General features: G+C 44.5%; 1 protein-coding gene across 3 annotated transcripts in view; it reads left to right on the top strand.

Moving 5' to 3' along the window:
- The first annotated feature begins 3,359 nt into the window (after positions 1–3,359).
- Positions 3,360–18,317, top strand: part of SMAP1 (small ArfGAP 1) — a 181,347-nt gene continuing 166,389 nt past the window's right edge. For all 3 annotated transcript variants that reach the window (XM_068983388.1, XM_068983387.1, XM_068983386.1), the window contains exon 1: positions 3,360–3,494. In XM_068983388.1, the coding sequence (XP_068839489.1) occupies positions 3,377–3,494 (118 nt within the window). In that variant the 5' untranslated portion in view covers positions 3,360–3,376. The remainder of the gene's footprint in view (positions 3,495–18,317) is intronic.

Below are 18,317 nucleotides of genomic sequence, written 5' to 3'. Positions count from 1 at the left end.
CTTATACTGAACATGCCCTCAAACAAACACCGTTTCTCCTCCGACCCCAAATCTGTGCTGTCCCTTCTATTTTGATCTGGCCTAATGGCATCACCATTTACCTGTCTCCCAATTTGGAAACCTCCCTGTTGTTCTCACCTCCTTCCTCTCAACCCCTGCATACAGTCAGCTGCTAAATCTTGCTGCTTCTAATTTTAAAACATCATTTGATTCTGTCTCTCCCAAACCCTATGCTACTGGCTTAAAATAGGCTCTCAACATATCTTCTCTGGACTGTTTTTACAAGCTGTCTGTAGTCTGTTCTCACGATAAAATTTCCCCCATCCCCTTCTCCAGCTTGCTGCTGTAGTTACAGAAAACTAAGCTAATCAGGTCTTTTCTCCATGTAAAGGTTTCTGGCGGCTCTCTATGCCCAAAGGGAAAAATTCCAACTATGTAGTTTGGCTACAAAGCTTTTAGCCTCCTGGTCCTTCTTCTTCATCTTGTTTCCTCTCCTCTGTTCATCTTCTTCATGCACATGCTGGTTCCTGTCCCTCCCAGGCCCACTGCTTCCAGCACAGACCATGCATTTTGAGAAGTATGTACATATTTTGTTTCAAACTGTTCTGTCTGCTCCTCTCTCACCCTATTCACTTGAAAGCTTCCGACATCTGTTATAACCAAGTTTAAGCATCACGTACGTGGTGAAGCCTTCCCCAGTTCTCCAATTCTTATATTGCCGTTCTGCTCCTTCGGCTCCCAGAGCACTTTGTATTTGCTGCAGACTTTACAGTGTGTCTCTTCATCTTTCTATTAATATGTTTGTCTCTCACGCTGGATAGACCGTAAGTTTCACATTATTGGAGAACTGAATAGAAAGTTGTTGAATACGCGTTGATGAGTGAACACAAAATGTTGTTTTTGGTACCAGTCTCTTCTGTTCTTCTTACTACATCTGTAACAGACAATCAACTTGAACTTAGGTTCTTAATGCCTCCGGGCTGACCAGGTGGACCCAGGCTATTCAGTCGTGTAGCCACAAGTGGCCACTGAACCCTCGAAGTTCTGCTAGTACAAGGTGAAAGAAGCTGTAAGTGTAGAATATACCCTGGATTTTAAAGACTATATGAAAGAGAGAATTAAAAATATCTCACTAATAACTTTTAAAATTATTCACGCTGAAATAACATTTTGGATACACTGGATTAAATCAAATGTACTATTAAAATTAACGTCACCTGTTCTTTTTATTTTTAAATGTGGTTACTATAATATTTAAAAGTACACATGTGGCATACATTGTATTAAATATAGACATTGCTTTGACCCTTCAACCCATTACGTAGATGGTCTCTTGGTGGTGAGCCTGTGTTGTTTTTTGTTTTTTTCCTTCTGAATCCTTGCAGTGGAAGAATCTTTTCTGGCGGGGATAGGGAGACACTAAAAGATGATATTTGCTGATTACTGCTGGACCAACTTTCCCAAAGCATCCCCTTACACTTGTTCCCTGTGCTACTCTTCTAGTGAAGAATCTACAGGTTTTCTATCATCAGCTACTACATCGAGGCCAGATTGCTTTGTCTGGTGTCACCAGCCTTCAGTCCTGTTACACTTGACTTATCCAGCCTCATCTCTCACTTGTCCTAAGTAGCACTCCTGTCCTGCTGTCTGTTTTCCAAGCTACTTGAAGTCTGTTTCTATGCCTGCTGCTCTTGCTTAGAATCCCCCTCCCTGGCCCCTCTAAATCAAGCCAGCCTTCAAGATAATGGCTCCTAGTTCTGTCTCCCACATGACTTTTTTTCCCGGCTTATTAGCAGTTACTTTAATGTCCTCCTAGTTATTAGTAAGAGTCATGCAGTTTAAGCTGTAATTATTTCATTTACTCAACATCTGCACTGCCATCACCATTCAATTTAATTCCAAAAACATTTTCCTCTGTGGCAATAATGGGGCTAGGTGAGCCTGGGGTTGGGGGTCACCTCTCTGCAGGGCTTGGGCTAGGAACTGGCCCCATAACGCACAGATTCCTGCCAAGTGCCTTTCTTAGCATTCGTCCCACCACAGGCCTGGACCATATTTGTTCTGATTCCTTAGGTCCCATGTTAGAAATTGCTAGTATGCCACACCACATCAAAACATTCAGACTCCTTCACCCAGGGTTCAAAATCCACGGGTCTGGATTGGGAAGCTCTGGGCTCTAAGAAAATGTCTTCTTTCCCTATTCTTCTTGCATTAAAAGTGATTGTGATACAGCTTCTCCTTAAAGCGACCTGGCCTAGGGCCCTTTGTTCCTGGGCCCCAGTCCTTCTCACCCTTACGGGAGGGAGGCCTTACTGCTCTGGGACTGAATCTCAGCTCCTGCATGGAGCAGTGGGGCCAAGTCCTCTCACTCCTACAGGCCACATGGCCCTCTCCTGTAGGATATGTGTGTCAGCTGCTCAGTCGTGTCCGACTCCTTGCGACCCCATGGACTGTAGCCCGCCAGGCTCCTCTGTCCACGGAATTCTCCTGGCAAGAAGACTGGAGTGGGTAGCCTTTCCCTTCTCCAAGGGATCTTCCCAGCCCAGGGACCAAACCTGCATCTCTTGCATTGCAAGAAGATTCTTTACCGTCTTAGCCACCTGGGAAACTAGGATGTCCCCATGTGTAGGATGCGGACAACACTATTCACGGCTGTGTTAAGGACTGGATGACTTAATAGCTCAAGGCGCACAGTGGCCACCAACCGACGTCGGCCTTCAATAACACATGTCACATCCCCTACAACAGAAGAGGCAGTTTTGCCTATTTGGTCCTATACGGGCCTCCAGCTTCAAGCTCAGTGTCTGTTTCCAACGTGCCGGTGAAGAAACGTTGAATGAATGACAGAATCCGCCCAGTTACGGTTACTTCTGCCTTTCCAATGTCGTGCCGCAGGTGCAAAGGCAAAGAAGCACACGGAAGGGTCGTCCTTTACGGGGTCAGACTTGAGGACCCCAGCGACGACAGCGTCTGCAGAGAGCACGGAAGTCCACACGCGCGTAAGGCGCGGCACCTTTCCGGAACCACCTGTGCGCCAAGCCGGAGCGGAAGCGCCCCGCGGGCTGGGCTCGCGGGAGACCCAGCGCATGCGCGGCGAGTCAGCGCCCGTTCCTTCCGGCGGCGCCGCCCGGAAGCCTTGGCCCCGGCCCCTCCCCCTCGCCGGGTCGGCGTTGCGTGCGGGGCCGGCCCGGCGAGGAGGCGGGACACGTCGGCGCTGCCGCCTCCGCTGCCGCCGCCGCCGCCCCTCCTCCTTCTCCAGCCGGCGCGGCCGCCGCTTCCCGGCCGAGTACGAGCGGCCCCGGCGGCCCCCGGCGCGTCCAGCTGCGCGGCCCCCCGCCCGTCCCGCCCGGCTGCTGCCCGCGTCCGCCCCGCCGCGATGGCGACGCGCTCGTGCCGGGAGAAGGCGCAGAAGCTGAACGAGCAGCACCAGCTCATCCTGTCCAAGCTGCTGAGGGAAGAGGACAACAAGTACTGCGCCGACTGCGAGGCCAAAGGTAGCGCGGCGCGACCCTCGGGCCGGGGCTGCGGGGTCCCCTGCTCCCGCCGGGCCGGCGCGGGCCGCCCGGCAGGTGCCGCGGCGGGTGGGGCGGCCGGGCGGGCCGCGTCCTCCGCCCGGGCGCTGCGGGGCTGGGCGGCCGCGGCAGCCCCTGGCCGGCGGCCGGTCCTCGGGGCAGTCCTCGGGCGGTCCTCCCGGCGGTCCTCCCGGCGGTCCTCGCCCGGGGCGCGCTCAGCGAGGCAGCTGGGGAAGGGCTTGAAGCTGGGCGTTCGTGCTGTGCTCCAGCCTGGATTTTGGCTCGAATGAGAAGGGGTTTCGTTAACGTGAGTCTTCTTGGACGCGGGGCTTCTGTGTTGCTGAAGGTTTTAGTTCGATTCTCTCCGACCGGCTAGTCCACGGGAGTCTATATGTGGACCCTGGTCTGTGTGTCTCTTGAACGTCGAAGGGGTGTTCTTCAGATCCAGACATGAGAGGAACCTAATTTTAGTTTGTTCAGTTGGAGGGCTTCTGCCTCAGCCTTTGAAATAGACACTCTATTTTTAGCCTATATGTTTCGGCTTTGGAGAACTGATGTATATTTAATGTCTTATAAGTAATCTCACGGGAAACACGTTTCAGAGTTTTTTTTTTTTTTTTAAACCCTAATACGGGTAGGAAATGAAACCCGGCTTATTTGTGAATTGGTGAGAGACCAATGGTTCTCCGGAGCCGCAGTCAGTCTCTGGGAAGGTAATTGAAGAGTTCTGCATTGTTTGACCTCGACTTTTCCTGAAGCTTTCCCGTTCTTCTTTAACGCTGTGTAAATGAGTCAAGTCTCAGTGGGCAGGTGATACTTGACAAGACTCAGCCACACGCCATTGGCAGGTTCCTTTACTACCGTGACGGTCCCCGGCTACTGGGAGGTCATGTGACTGGACTGGAACCGGACCGTTGATGAAGCACTTTTCAATATCATAGTAAAGTCACTTGGGGCCAACTTTTCAGGCAGAGTTGCACACGCCCGATTATTGCACTAGTATTTGTTTACCTGATACGGGTTACGTGTGTGGTTTTTGGAGAATGAATTCCTTTCTGTATTGAGGCTCTATTACTCATCACTGCACTAATGAAATACTGGAAAATGGGCCTTTAAAAGGCCAGTATATGAGTTTAATTGTATGCATTTTGAGTAATTAATCATATAGTTAGAGATGCTGGTAAGTATTAGATCTATTCATTAAAGATTGAATAACAGTTTTAGCAGTTCCCTTTCTTTATTTATAGAAACCATTCAAAAATAATTTTTGTTCAGATTTCTTTCTGCCAAAAGGTACTTTGTAAAATCAGATTTTCACTAATGCTTCTTAAAATAATATATAGGTTTAGAGAAAGCCATTGTTTACCACATGCTGACATTTGTGTTTATGGCTTTTGAGGTGGGAGAAGGATATAATCTGGCACTTCTCACATTAGGACAACTTTTACTTTTTCTGACGTGAGAACTAGGGAGCATTAGTATTCGTCACATGTTGGATTGCCACTGAGGTCAGTAGATATGTATTGAATAGATGTCTTTTTTATTTTGGTTTTGTTTGGTCCTGTGTGTGTGGTTTTGTTTTTGAGAAGTGGAGGAAGTGGGACAGAAGAGAGTACCGAGAGCTCAAGGATGTGGTTGGTGTGAAGGGCATGAGCCGCAGTCAGGATTTAGAAAGGTCAGCTCTTTTTCCTGATGCTGCTGAATCTAGGATAGTGTTAAGATGATCTTCTAAATTATTTCATTGTTTCATCTTGGTCCTTCAAGGGGAAAAAAAAAGCAAATAGTTCAAAGCACTTATTGGTTGAATGAAACTTGATTTCATAGTTGTAATAATTGAAAAAAATTGAGATGGTGAGGCAGTTGCTATGATTAAATATATTTTGTAAAGTTTTTGAGTCTTTAGTATGAGCTAAGGGGCTCTCTTAGTAGAAATCTTGGTTTATTTCTTGATACTGGATTTATTATGTATACCAGATGACAGGGCTTCTCACGTGGCGCTAGTGGTAAAGAACTATCCTGCCAGTGTAGGGAGACATAAGAGACCTGGGTTTGATTCCTGGGTCAGAAGGATCCCCCTGGAGGAGGGCTTGGCAGCCCATTCCAGTATTCTTGTCTGGAGAAGCCCATGGACAGAGATGCTTGGTGGGCTACGGTCCATAGGGTTGCAAAGAGTCAGACACGACTGAAATGACTTGGCACGCACGCGCACGTGCCAGTTGACGTAATAAATGTAGGTAGTGAAATTCTGATTGTACTTTTAAAAAAAATTCGAGGATAAAATTGTTTTATTTAACTGCTATTGTTGCTAAGTTGTGTCCACTTCTTTTGTGATCCCATGGACTGTAGTCTGCCAGGCTCCTCTCTCCATGGGGTTTCCCAGGCAAGAATACTGGAGTGGGTTGCCATTTCCTTCTGCAGGGCATCTTCCCAACCGTGGGATGGAACCCATGTCTCCTGCAATGGCAGGCAGATTCTTTACCACTGAGCCGCCAGGGAAGCCCCTGGAGGATAATTGCTTTACAGTTAAATGTGCTTTTAAAAGACATGCTAAAGGTCTTATTTTTACAGCTCAGTTATTGTAAGTGGTTCCATACTGTATATGTGTATTGATGTTTTTTTTTTTTTACTGCCTAACAAACTGCATCAAACTTTTCATGTATTTTGAAGCTATTTCCTAGTTAACTTAATTTTCTTTCTTAAAAAGTATGCTCCCCCCGTGGGTCTTTGTACCAGAACTAGACTTTGGGGCTAGAGATTTCCCTGTTCTGTTGCCTTATACCAACTGGCAGAAGTTTGTCCCTTGGATTTTGACATTTTCTTACTGGGTCACCAGTGTGTGCTTCCTGATTTGATAGTATTTGGGAAGGGAGGAAGGAGCAAAGGATGGCATAGGTGCCAGTTTCCTGCTCTTGGTCCTACTCTTAGCGAGTCTGTTGAGCGACCGGAGAGTAAGAGCAAGCAGATGGTGCCGCCCTTCCTCCCTGAGGCCTCAGTGGGCTCTCCACGGGACTTTGAAAGCAGTTCTGTCGGTGACTAGTTGGCGGCACTTCATGGAGCAGGGAGGATTTAGAGCCCCTTGCTGACTTAAAGTGTACTCTTCACTGTTTGAAGTATTTATCGTCTGTGCTAAATACTAGCTGTCACTCTGAGCATGTATAGGTCGGCATGAAAAATGCATCTCTTGCCTTGTAAGTTTTGGGGTGGTTGGAAGCAGAAGATGCTTGAACCCTAGAGACTGCCTGGTATGGAGAGGTTAAGCCCTTGGCCCAGATCAAACACTCATTTCTTCACTCCATAGTCTTGACTTGAGGACACACCGCTAAGCGCTGTATCGGATTAGAGCACTAAACTTGCTGTAAGACCCTAAAGGAGCTTGTTTGGTGGGCGCTGCATTTTTGCACATGAGTCCTTTTAGCACATGCATTATTTCAGAACAGTGTGCTCAGTGCACTGGAGCAGTGCTGTGAGCAGCGCTGCCCTGGCCACTTATGGCGGGTTGCTGCTCTCCGTGCACCTAGCTTTTGTCCCTTGATTGTCTTCACAGCTCCTAGAGTGCTGTCCAGGGCCCTTGCATATGCTCTTTTCTTTTGCCCAGGAAGCTGACAATTTTTTATCTGGTCAGTTTACCTATCTTCCAGTTTCTGCTTAAGTGTCTCTTCAAGGGAATTGATTCTCTCTGATCTTCCCAGGTTAGATTAGGCTTCCATTTATACATGTGAGAGGCACCTTGAGTTTTTTATTACACTCACCACAGTTGTAATTAAACATTATTTGGGTAATTATTGGGAAATCGGGGACTGGATTGTAGCTCTGAGACAGAAGGGACCTTGTCTGTCTTGTTTTGCCTTGTAGCTCCAGTCCTGGGCACAGCAGGTGAGATGCGGCTCAGCAAATACCTTTGAAAGGGTGTATGTGAAAGCACAGAGCTGAGGACAGGCGGCAGATATGTGGATGAGTGTACACCTTTCGGCCTGCGGGTAAACTTTGTTGGCAGAGTAATATCTCTGCTTTTGAGTATGCTGTCTTAAAGCACAATCAGACTTGGCAGTGACTGGTCAGAAGAAGGACTGGAGTGGGGAGAGGTAGCCACCTGGTCACTTGGTTATAACAGTGGTCCTGGCCAGAATGTAAGAGGACGCAAACTGTCTTAAGGTGAATGTCAGTGGATAGGACAGGAAACGGAACCACTGGGGCCGTCATAAGATATCTGTTCAGAAGTAGACCCCTTACAACATTGTCGAAAGGGCTGGAGGAGCCAAAGTCAGGGAGCCTCTCCTGGCCTTCTGATTTCAAGGCCACACACTACTGCCTCTGCCACCACTGCCGCGGCTGCATCTCTCCCTTCAGCTGATTGGAGAACCAGGCTGCTGTGGCCGGTCAGTGCCTGTCGGACATATTTGTCGGCTGTCCTAACTGTGGAAAGACGGCAGCTGCCAAGCCTGTGCCATCCACGTGCCCGACACTACAGACCTAACTTGGGTCCAGGCCTCTCGCGACAAGGGAGCCTAGAAAGCGCTTTCTGACCTCTTCACAAATTAGGAGAGTGAAATGGAGTTGTGAGACCCAGTCCTAGAGGCCACTACAGGCAGCTGAGGGTGGTGGGCATTTTTCATTAACTGTTACTTTAAAATAGGTTTATATAGGAACCCTGAAATAGCAAAGTAATTCTTACTAAAAAGTACAATTCACCTTTAGGAACTGGTGTTTATCATGATGTTAATACTTGCAGGATAAATTTAGGTAAGCAGAAGTCTGTGATTATAATTTCTCTAAGTTCAGGTCAGTTCAGTCGTGTCTGACTCTTTGCGACCCCATGGACTGCAGCATACCAGGTCTCCCTGTCCATCACCAACTCCCGGAGTTTACTCAGACTCATGTTCATTGAGTTGGTGATGCCATCCAGCCATCTCATGCTCTGCCGTCCCCTTCTCTTCCCGCCTTCACTCTTTCCCAGCATCAGGGTCTTTTCCAGTGAGTCAGTTCTTTGCATCAGGTGGCCAAAGTATTGGAGTTTCAGCTTCAGCATCAGTCCTTCTAATGAATATTCAGGGTTGATTTCCTTTAGGATTGGCTGGTTGGATCTCCTTGCAGTCCAAGGGACCCTCAAGAGTCTTCTCCAACACCACAGTTCAAAAGCAGCAATTCTTCCGTGCTCAGCTTTCTTTATAGTCCAACTCTCACATCCATACATGACTACTGGAAAAACCAAAGCTTTGACTAGACGGACCTTTGTTGGCAAAGTAATATCTCTGCTTTTTAACATGCTGTCTAGGTTGGTCATAGCTTTTCTTCCAAGAAGCAAGCCGTCTTAATTTCTTGGCTGCAGTCACCATCTGCAGTGATTTTGGAGCCCCCAAAATAGTCTGTCACAGTTTTTATTGTTTCCCCATCTATTTCCCATGAAGTGATGGGACCGGATGCCATGATCTTAGTTTTCTGAATGTTGAGTTTTAAGCCAACTTTTTCACTCTCCTCTTTCACTTTCATCAAGAGGCTTTTTAGTTCCTCTTCATTTTCTACCATAAAGGTGGTGTCATCTGCGTATCTGAGGTGATTGATATTTCTCCCAGCGATCTTGATTGTAGCTTGTGCTTCATCCAGCCCAGCATGTCTCATGATGTACTCTGCATATAAGTTAAATAAGCAGGGTGACAGTATACAGCCTTGACACACTCCTTTTCCTATTTGGAACCAGTCGGTTGTTTGATGTCCAGTTCTAACTGTTGCTTCCTGACCTGCATACAGATTTCTCAGGAGGCAGATGAGGTGATCTGGTATTCCTATCTCTTGAAGAATTTTCCACAGTTTGTTGTGATCCACACAGTCAAAGGCTTGCATAGTCAGTAAAGCAGAAATAGATGTTTTTCTGGAACTCTCTTGCTTTTTTGATGATCCAGCGGATGTTGGCAATTTGATCTCTGGTTCCTCTGTCTTTTATAAATCTAGCTTGAACATCATGGTTCACGTACTGGCTTGGAGAATTTTGAGCATTGCTTTGCTAGTGTGTGGGATGAGTGCAATTACTGGTCGGGGCATAGACTTGGATTACCATGATATTGAATGGTTTGCCTTAGAAATGAACAGAGATCATACTGTCGTTTTTGAGATTGCATCCAACTACTGCATTTTGGACTCTTGACTATGATGGCTACTCCATTTCTTCTAAGGGATTCCTGCCCGCAGTAGTAGATATAATGGTTATCTGAGTTACATTCACCCATTCCAGTCCGTTTTAGTTCGCTGATTCCTAAAACGTCGACGTTCACTCTTGCCATCTCCTGTTTGACCACTTCCGACTTGCCTTGATTCATGGACCTGACATTGCACGTTCCTATGCAGTATTGCTCTTTACAGCATCGGGCTTTGCTTCCATCACCCGTCACACCCACAGCTGGGTGGTGTTTTTGCTTTGGCCCCATCCCTTCCTTCTTTCTGGAGTTACTTCTCCACTCTTCTCCATGTTGGAGAAGTAGCACATTGGGCCCCTACCGACCTGGGGAGTGCGTCTCTGTCTCCTATCTTTCTGCCCTTTCATACTGTTCATGGGGTTCTCTAGGCAAGAATACTGACGTGGTTTGCCATTCCCTTCTCCAGTGGACCACGTTTTGTCAGAACTCTCCACCATGACCGGTCCGTCTTGGGGGGCCCTACATGTCATGGCTTATAGTTTCATTGAGTTAGATGAGGCTCTGGTCCGTGTGATCAGATTTGAGTAGTTTTCTGTGATTGTGGTTTTCAGTCTGTCTGCCCTCTGATGGAGAAGGATAAGAGGCTTATGGAAGCTTCCTGATGGGAGAGACTGACTGAGGGGGAGTCTGGGTCTGATGGGCGGGGCCATGCTCAGTAAATCTTTAATCCCATTTTCTGTTGATGGGTGGGGCTGTGTTCCCTCCCTGATATTTGACCTGAGGCCAGTAATGGTGCAGGTAATGAGGATAACAGTAGAAACAGTGTCAGACTTTATTTTTTTGGGCTCCAAAATCACTGGAGATGGTGATTGCAGCCATGAAATTAAAAGATGCTTACTCCTTGGAAGAAAAGTTATGACCAACCTGCATAGCATATTGAAAAGCAAAGAGATGACTCTGCCAACAAAGGTCCGTCTAGTCAAGGCTCTGGTTTTTCCAGTGGTCATGTATGGATGTGAGAGTTGGACTGTGAAGAAAGCTGAGCACCGAAGAATTGATGCTTTTGAACTGTGGTGTTGGAGAAGACTCTTGAGAGTCCCTTGGACTGCAAGGAGATCCAACCAGTCCATTCTAAAGGAGATCAGTCCTGGGTGTTCTTTGGAAGGAATGATGCTAAAGCTGAAACTCCACTACTTTGGCCACCTCATGCGAAGAGTTGACTCATTGGAAAAGACTTTGATGCTGGGAGGGATTGGGGGCAGGAGGAAAAGGGGATGACAGAGGATGAGATGGCTGGATGGCATCACCGAGTCGATGGATGTGAGTTTGAGTGAACTCCGGGAGTTGGTGATGGACAGGGAAGCCTGGCGTGCTGCGATTCATGGGGTCGCAAAGAGTCGGACACCACTGAGCGACCTAACTGAACTGAACTGAATGAGGATAATGGGGACCTCTTTCAGAAGGGGGTCTGCTGCACTCAGTGCCCCCCACCCTGCAGCAGGCCACCGCCCACCCATGCGTCTGCCAGTCTCCTGTGGGGTCACTGCTCCTTTCTCCTGGGTCCTGGTGCACAAGGTTCTGTTTGTTTCTTCCAAGAGTCTGTTTCCCAGTCCTGTGTAAGCTCTGGTGGTTCTATGGTGGGGTTAATGGCGACCTCCTCCAGGCAGGGTTATGCCATACCCAGGTCTCTGCACCCAGAGAAGAGACCTATCAATCTAAAATTTCTCTCAGAATGTTAAACTTCAGTCTGATGCTCTGTTCCCAGAATTCTGTTGATTCTCAGGTTTCCCTTTTTGATTATGTGTAAGTTCTGATATTGGAGCTGGTATGGAAACCATGGGTCTCTCTGACTCATCAGTTTATAACTTTGGCTGCTTTTCTCCCAGTTCATCATCTTTGTCTTCCTTTTTTTAAATATTGAAATGTTCACCCTGCTGCTGCTGCTAAGTCACTTCCGTCGTGTCCAACTCTGTGCGACTCTATAGATGGCAGCCCATCAGGCTCCCCCGTCCCTGGGATTCTCCAGTCAAGAACACTGGAGTGGGTTGCCATTTCCTTCTCCAACGCATGAAAGTGAAAAGTGAAAGTGAAGTCGCTCAGTCGTGTCTGACTCTTAGCGACCCCATGGGCTGCAGCCCACCAGGCTCCTCCATCCATGGAATTTTCCAGGCAAGAGTACTGGAGTGGGGTGCCATAAAACCATAATTCAAAAAGATGCATATATCCCGGTGTTCATTGTAGCACTGTTTACAGCCAGGACATGAAGGCAACCTATCCATCAACAGATGAATGGATAAAGAAATTGGGGTACATATACACAAGGGAATATTACTCGGGCATAAAAAGAAACAAATTTGAGTTTGTTGAATTGAGGTGGATGAACCTAGAGCCTGTTATACGGTATAAAGTAAGTCAGAAAGAGAAAAACAAATATCGTATATTAATGCACATACATGGAATCTAGAAAAATGGTACTGATGAACCTCTATCCAGGGCAAGAATAGAGACACAGATGTAGAGAACTGGCCTGTCAACGTGGGGGAGCAGGAGAGGGTGGGGTGGGCCGAGAGAGCAGCATTGACATACGTGTGCTACCACCTGTGAAGGAGATCGCCAGTGGGGAGCTGCTGTGTGACGCAGGGAGCTCAGAGGGGTGGGGAGCCGGGAAGGAGGCTCAGGAGGGAGGGGATATATGTAATCTTAGGGCTGATTCACGTTGCTGTGTGGTGGAAACAAACCCAGCTTTATAAAGCAATTATCCAATTAAAAAGAACTGATTTGCTTATAAACAAGTGAAATATGTTAGGAACAATACATTTATGGTGAATGAGTATCTAAACATCAGCATTTTGTAGCCTTAAAAATAAATCAATGATTAAAAAATAGTTACTATAAAGTATAGGCTTTCATGACTTGATTTCAGTACCTAAGTGAATTTGTATCTTAATTCTTGCTGTACAAGATGTGTATATAGCCCTTACTGACCTTTATGGACTCTAACCCATTCTCTCTGTAAGGCAAAGTCAAATAGTTGACATTGTAGTTCTATACATTATAAACTCAAGCCTTTTCCTTGCTGCTGCTGCTATTACCAGTCTTTTCCCTGGATAGAATTAATTCATTTTTCTCTGCTCAATAGAGGAAGATCAAAGAAACTTGGAAGCCATTTTGTTTAAGTTGCAGTTATTATCAAAAGTGTTGACTGTGTTACATTCTGACCACTGTAAAAAGTTGATTTAACAAACATAATTTTTGTTGGTAAGTCAGTATTTTCTGGGCACTGCAAAGGTCAAGTATCATGTCAGGTACTGTCAAATGTGCTAAAAAAGTTCTGGATGTGGTCCATAAAGTGGTTAGGGAGCTCAGTAGATATGAAACAATGATCAGGTAATTCTAATCTATGTGTAGATTATAGATTCATTAGAAATTTAGTATTGGGAGAATTCATTGTGACTTGGAGAAGGTAAAACTGTAAAGTTGAAAGTTCAAACAAACAAAAAAATAAGGTTATAGATACACAAATTATATAGTGCTTCATTCTTGCCAGCCACTGGTGTAATCAAATATTTATCAAATATTTTACACATATTAATTGACATATAATTAGTCCTCAATATAATCTTTTGAAGTTGGTAATACAAGTGAGGAAACTGAGGCACACAGAACTTAAGTAACTTTCCCAATGATACCCAGCTAGGACATGGTAGAGCCAGGAATTTTTTCATGAAAAAATTTTTTGATGGCTACCATATATTTCAGGCACTTTTCTGGGAGCTGGGAATGAATCGAGGAACAGGTAGGTGAGGTCCACATTAAAGGATTTGCTGGTCTGTTGGAAGCAGGATTGATTCCAGAGTTGGCCCCTGACTGGCATCCAGGAGCTTGGATGTGGAAGGGTCTCATCACCCTAAGTGATGTCAGTCACTGCGCCTAAACTCATTATGCAAATAGTATGGTTTCTGCTGGACACCTGCTTTTCTTCTGGGAGTCTGGAGATTGCATATGGGCTAGGCAAGCTCCCAGGTAAAAGCCCTAGGCACGGCATCTCTGATGAGCTTCCCTGGCTTGCAGCCTTTCACACCCACTGTCAGAACTCACTGCTGAGAAGTATTTTGAGTGCAGCCCCGCCGGAAGAGGACTTGTGCACACCTGTGCCTGATTCTCCCGCATTTCGCTTTTTGTACCTTTTCCTTTTGCCAGTATGCTTGGTATCCTTCTGCTGTAAGAAATCGTAGCCATGAGTACACGTGTACGTTGAGTCCTGTGAGTCCTCTTAGTGAAGTAGCACACTTGCGGGTAGACTCGGGGACCTTACAACATTATTGATAGTGTGTATTTTCCTCCAGTATATTGGCAGACCCGACTTCCCAGGTGGCTCAGTGGTTAAGAATCCCCCTGACAAGCAGGAGATTCAGGTTCACTCCCCGAGTCAGGAAGATTCCTCTGAAGGAGGATAAGGCAACCTACTCTAGTATTCTTGCCTGCGAAATCCCATGGACAGAGGAACCTGAGGGGCTACAGTCCATGGGGTCGCAGAGGGTCAGACACAGCAACTAAGCAACGACAATATCAGCAGACAGTATCAGCAGACCACGTCAGTGTTTCAGCATATCTCAGCTATCGCTAGAACCCAGCCTAGGGGTATTGGCCAGAGGAGCAGGTATAAGCATTAGAGGAAATTCCCAGCTTTACTGGATGAGATGGAGTTGGGAACCTGGACCATAGAGTCAAGATTTTGAACCCGGGAGATTTAGCTCCAGAGTGTGTGTTGCTAGCTGCATGTTACATGCTTGAAAGAAAACATATGCTTTTGTAGTTGAAATTTGTGATAGAAGAGATTATTTTGCGGGAAGAGATTATCACCTTCAAGCTGATTTAGGGGCTTCCCTGGTGGCTCAGTTGCAGTGCAGGAGACTCTGGTTCAATCCCTAGTTTGGGAAGATCCTCTGGAGAAGGAAATGGCAACCCACTCCATTAGCCTTGGAAGTTCCATGGACAGAGGAGCGGGCTACAGTCCATAGGTTTGCAAACAGTCTATGAACACAACTTAGCAACTAAAGCACCACCACCAAACGTAAGGTCTTCGTCAGAGAGGTTATTGCTAAATGTATTCAAATGTGGACAGTCTTTATTTTACTTTATCTCTTTGCATTTAATAGCATAACCAGCCTGACTTCAAAATACCAATTTCAACAAAATATAATTTTTTTTTCTGATCACTAAACTTTATTCTATGAATTGATCGAATCGATAGACAAGTCCTTTAGTGTTTTTGTTTGGAAGGGGGGTCTTCCACATAACTTCCTTGTTTTCTGTTTCTGCAGTTACATCCTTAGGTCAGGTACTGATTATCTCCCTGTATCACAGAATTAGCATGGTAGAATTGGAAAGCAGTGTCCTTGGGTAAGTTAGTAAAGCCAGGTGTGAGTCTAAGCTTTGCTTCTAGATTCTGCTAGAAGGAACAAGCAGGGACAACTGCTTGGTGACCAGTTGTCCCTGTCCTTGTTGAGCCTTACTGCAAAGATTTATTTCATCTCCCTCATGGTCTGTGCTGGTTTCTAAATTCCCTGCCTCTTGTTACTTCTATGCTAGTATTTACTATTATTGTTAATTAAAAACTTGTTATTGAGGGTCTGTAATTATTACTGAGGGTATAAAATATTTGGGGGACTTACTGAACTTTGAATCATGATCAGACTTTTATACTTTTTAAAGACTTTTCACTGATGACTTAGGTCTTGCTGAGCAAATTTACGTGTTACTATTTTTAATTAGCTTCAAGGCATATCATGTAGCTAACAGGAATATTCTTTACTGGTTGAGAAGTCCTTTTATGTGAAACCTTTTCATTTTACTGCTTTCTTGGAGTAGAGTAAAATCAAAGCAATCCCCACCTCTTCCAGTCAACTACTAAAGCCAAGATATGCTTTCAGTCATCATTTTAAAGAAGAGACCTCTAGGTGCGTTTTCAGTTAGTCATGTACATTTGTCAGTGTCAGTATTTTTTGCCTAAGATGTTACGTGGAGTTTTGTTAACTGTGAATGGCATTTACCTATAATATCATATAGAAATGACTTTTTGAAAGTATTCTGCTTAAAACAAAATAGGAGCTTACATGAGATGCTGTTGGAAATATGTGCTGATTTCGTGTTCACATGCATTTCGAGTGGTAAATGTAAGGACTTTGAGGGTACAAAGGGGAGATAATTATAATCTGGCTAGTAATCCTCCATTCTTTTCACTCCCTGATCCACAACTTTTGTTCTTCATTTTATGAGATCCAAGTGATTGCTTCTAAGAGTGATTGATGACAGATCCTCAGATGTTTCCCACTGATCTTTTTTAAAGCGTGCATTTCAAGTGATCAGCTTGAATGCAAACTTAAAAAGAAAATCAAAGGAATTTTTAAAATTTTGTAACAAATCATATTTAGGAGAGCTTTCTCTTCCAATGTAAGAAAATTTACAAAAAATTATGATTTATTCTGGACTTTAAAAAAATTGAAGTATAGTTGGTTTATAATGTGTTTCAGGTATGCAGCATAGTGATTAAAAACTAGCAGAAGTATATTTACTGAAGTGGAATGATCATCACTAATAAATTAATTTCCTATTGCTGATACTACAAATCATCACAAACTTAGTGACTTAAAACAACACAAATGTATCATCTTACATTGGAGGTTGGTGTCCAAAATGAGTCTTACTGAGCTAAAATCAAATGCGTTCCTTTTGGAGACTCTAGGGAGAAACTTTTCCAGCTTATAGAGGTCACCTGGGATCCTTGCTTCTTGGCCACTTCCTCCATCTTCATGGTGCTGTCTTCAGATCTCTCATTCTCTGCTTACGTCACTGCCATGATTATGTTGAGTTTACCTAGATCATTCAAAAGAACACCATCTCAATGCCCTTAATTATATCTGCAAAGTTTCTTTTGCCATGGAAGGTAACATATTTACAGATCTAGATACTGGATGTCTTTGGGGTCATTGTTCTGCTTACTACATACAAGTGGATTTGTGATAAAAAGTTATATATTGAACCTAGATTTTTATAATAGGTACCGCTTGGGATACACTTAAGAGGGCATAAAATGGTGAAAGTCAAAGTTGCTCAGTCGTGTCCAACTCTTTGGGACCCCATGGAATTCTCTTGGCCAGAATACTGGAGTGGGTAGCCTTTCCCTTCTTCATGGGATTGTCCCAACCCAGGGATCGAACCCAGGTCTCCCACACTGCAGGTGGATTCTTTACCAGCTGAGCTACAAGGGAAGCCCATAGGAAGGTGAAATGAATACAGTTTAAGTTAGACATTCTTGCAGAAATTATTTTTAAAATCTCTGAAGCACTTGAGTAGTTTAACAGTTGCAACATGACCATTTAAGTAGAAAATCCTTAGGAATTTATTTTTAAAAAGTATTAGAACCAGTAATTGAGTTTATCAAGATGATTATAGAAAAATTATCCCTATATACCATCAACAAACAGTTGGGAAGTAGAAATTAAAATTACCATTTGCAATTTATAAAATCTGAAAATGTAGTGATAAATGTAACAAAATAAGACTTGTATCCTGAAAACTGGCAAAGACTGGGAGAAATTAAAGAATACCTAAAGAAAGGGAGAGATACACCATGTTCATGGATTAGAAGACACAGTCTTTTTAAGATGTCAGCTCTCTCCAAATTAACCTGTAGATTCAGCATGATTGCAGTCAAAATCTCAGAAGGCTTTTTTTGGTGGAAATTGACAAGTTGACTCTAAAATTTATAAAGAAATGCAGATGAGACTCCCAAATCTGACTAATTTTGAAGAATGTTCAGTTTTTTATATAAACTGACTTCAACAGTTAATATAAAGCTACTGTAATCAAGACAGTGTGGTATTGGTCTAAGGACAGACCTAGATTGATGGAACACATAATTTAAATAAATAGACTTACATATACAGGTCAGCTGTTCTTAACAGAAGTGCCAAGGTAATTCAGTAGGGAAAGGGTAGTCTTTTAAACAACAACAGAATGTACCTCGAACTTTATATTTAACTCACACTAGGCATGAAAATGTACTTGAAAGGAATAATAAAATTAAACCAGCTAAAACTATAAAAAACTGATCTTTTCCAGTCCTCTGACCACTGCTCAAAATTCTCAAAGCCAAGCTTCAGCAATACGTGAAGCGTCAACTTCCAGATGTTCAAGCTGGTTTTTGAAAAGGCGGAGGAACCAGAGATCAAATTGCCAACATCTGCTGCATCATGGAAAAAGCAAGAGAGTTCCAGAAAAACATCTATTCGTGCTTTCTTGACTATGACAAAGCCTTTGACTGTGTGGATCACAATAAACTGTGGAAAATTCTGAAAGAGATGGGAATACCAGACCACCTGACCTGCCTCTTGAGAAACCTATATGCAGGTCAGGAAGCAACAGTTAGAACTGGACATGGAACAACAGACTGGTTCCAAATAGGAAAAGGAGTACGTCAAGGCTGTATATTGTCACCCTGCTTATTTAACTTCTATGCAGAGTACATCATGGTAAATGCCGGGCTAGATAAAGCACAAGCTGGAACCAAGATTGCCGGGAGAAATATCAGTAATCTCAGATACACAGATGACACCATCCTTATGGCAGAAAGCGAAGAACTAAAGTGCCTCTTGATGAAAGTGAAAGAGGAGAG

This window comes from Capricornis sumatraensis, chromosome 11, assembly GCF_032405125.1.
Source record: "Capricornis sumatraensis isolate serow.1 chromosome 11, serow.2, whole genome shotgun sequence".
NCBI lineage: Eukaryota > Metazoa > Chordata > Mammalia > Artiodactyla > Bovidae > Capricornis > Capricornis sumatraensis.
Note: the sequence above shows the minus strand (reverse complement) of the source record. Positions and strands in the feature narration are given on the sequence as shown.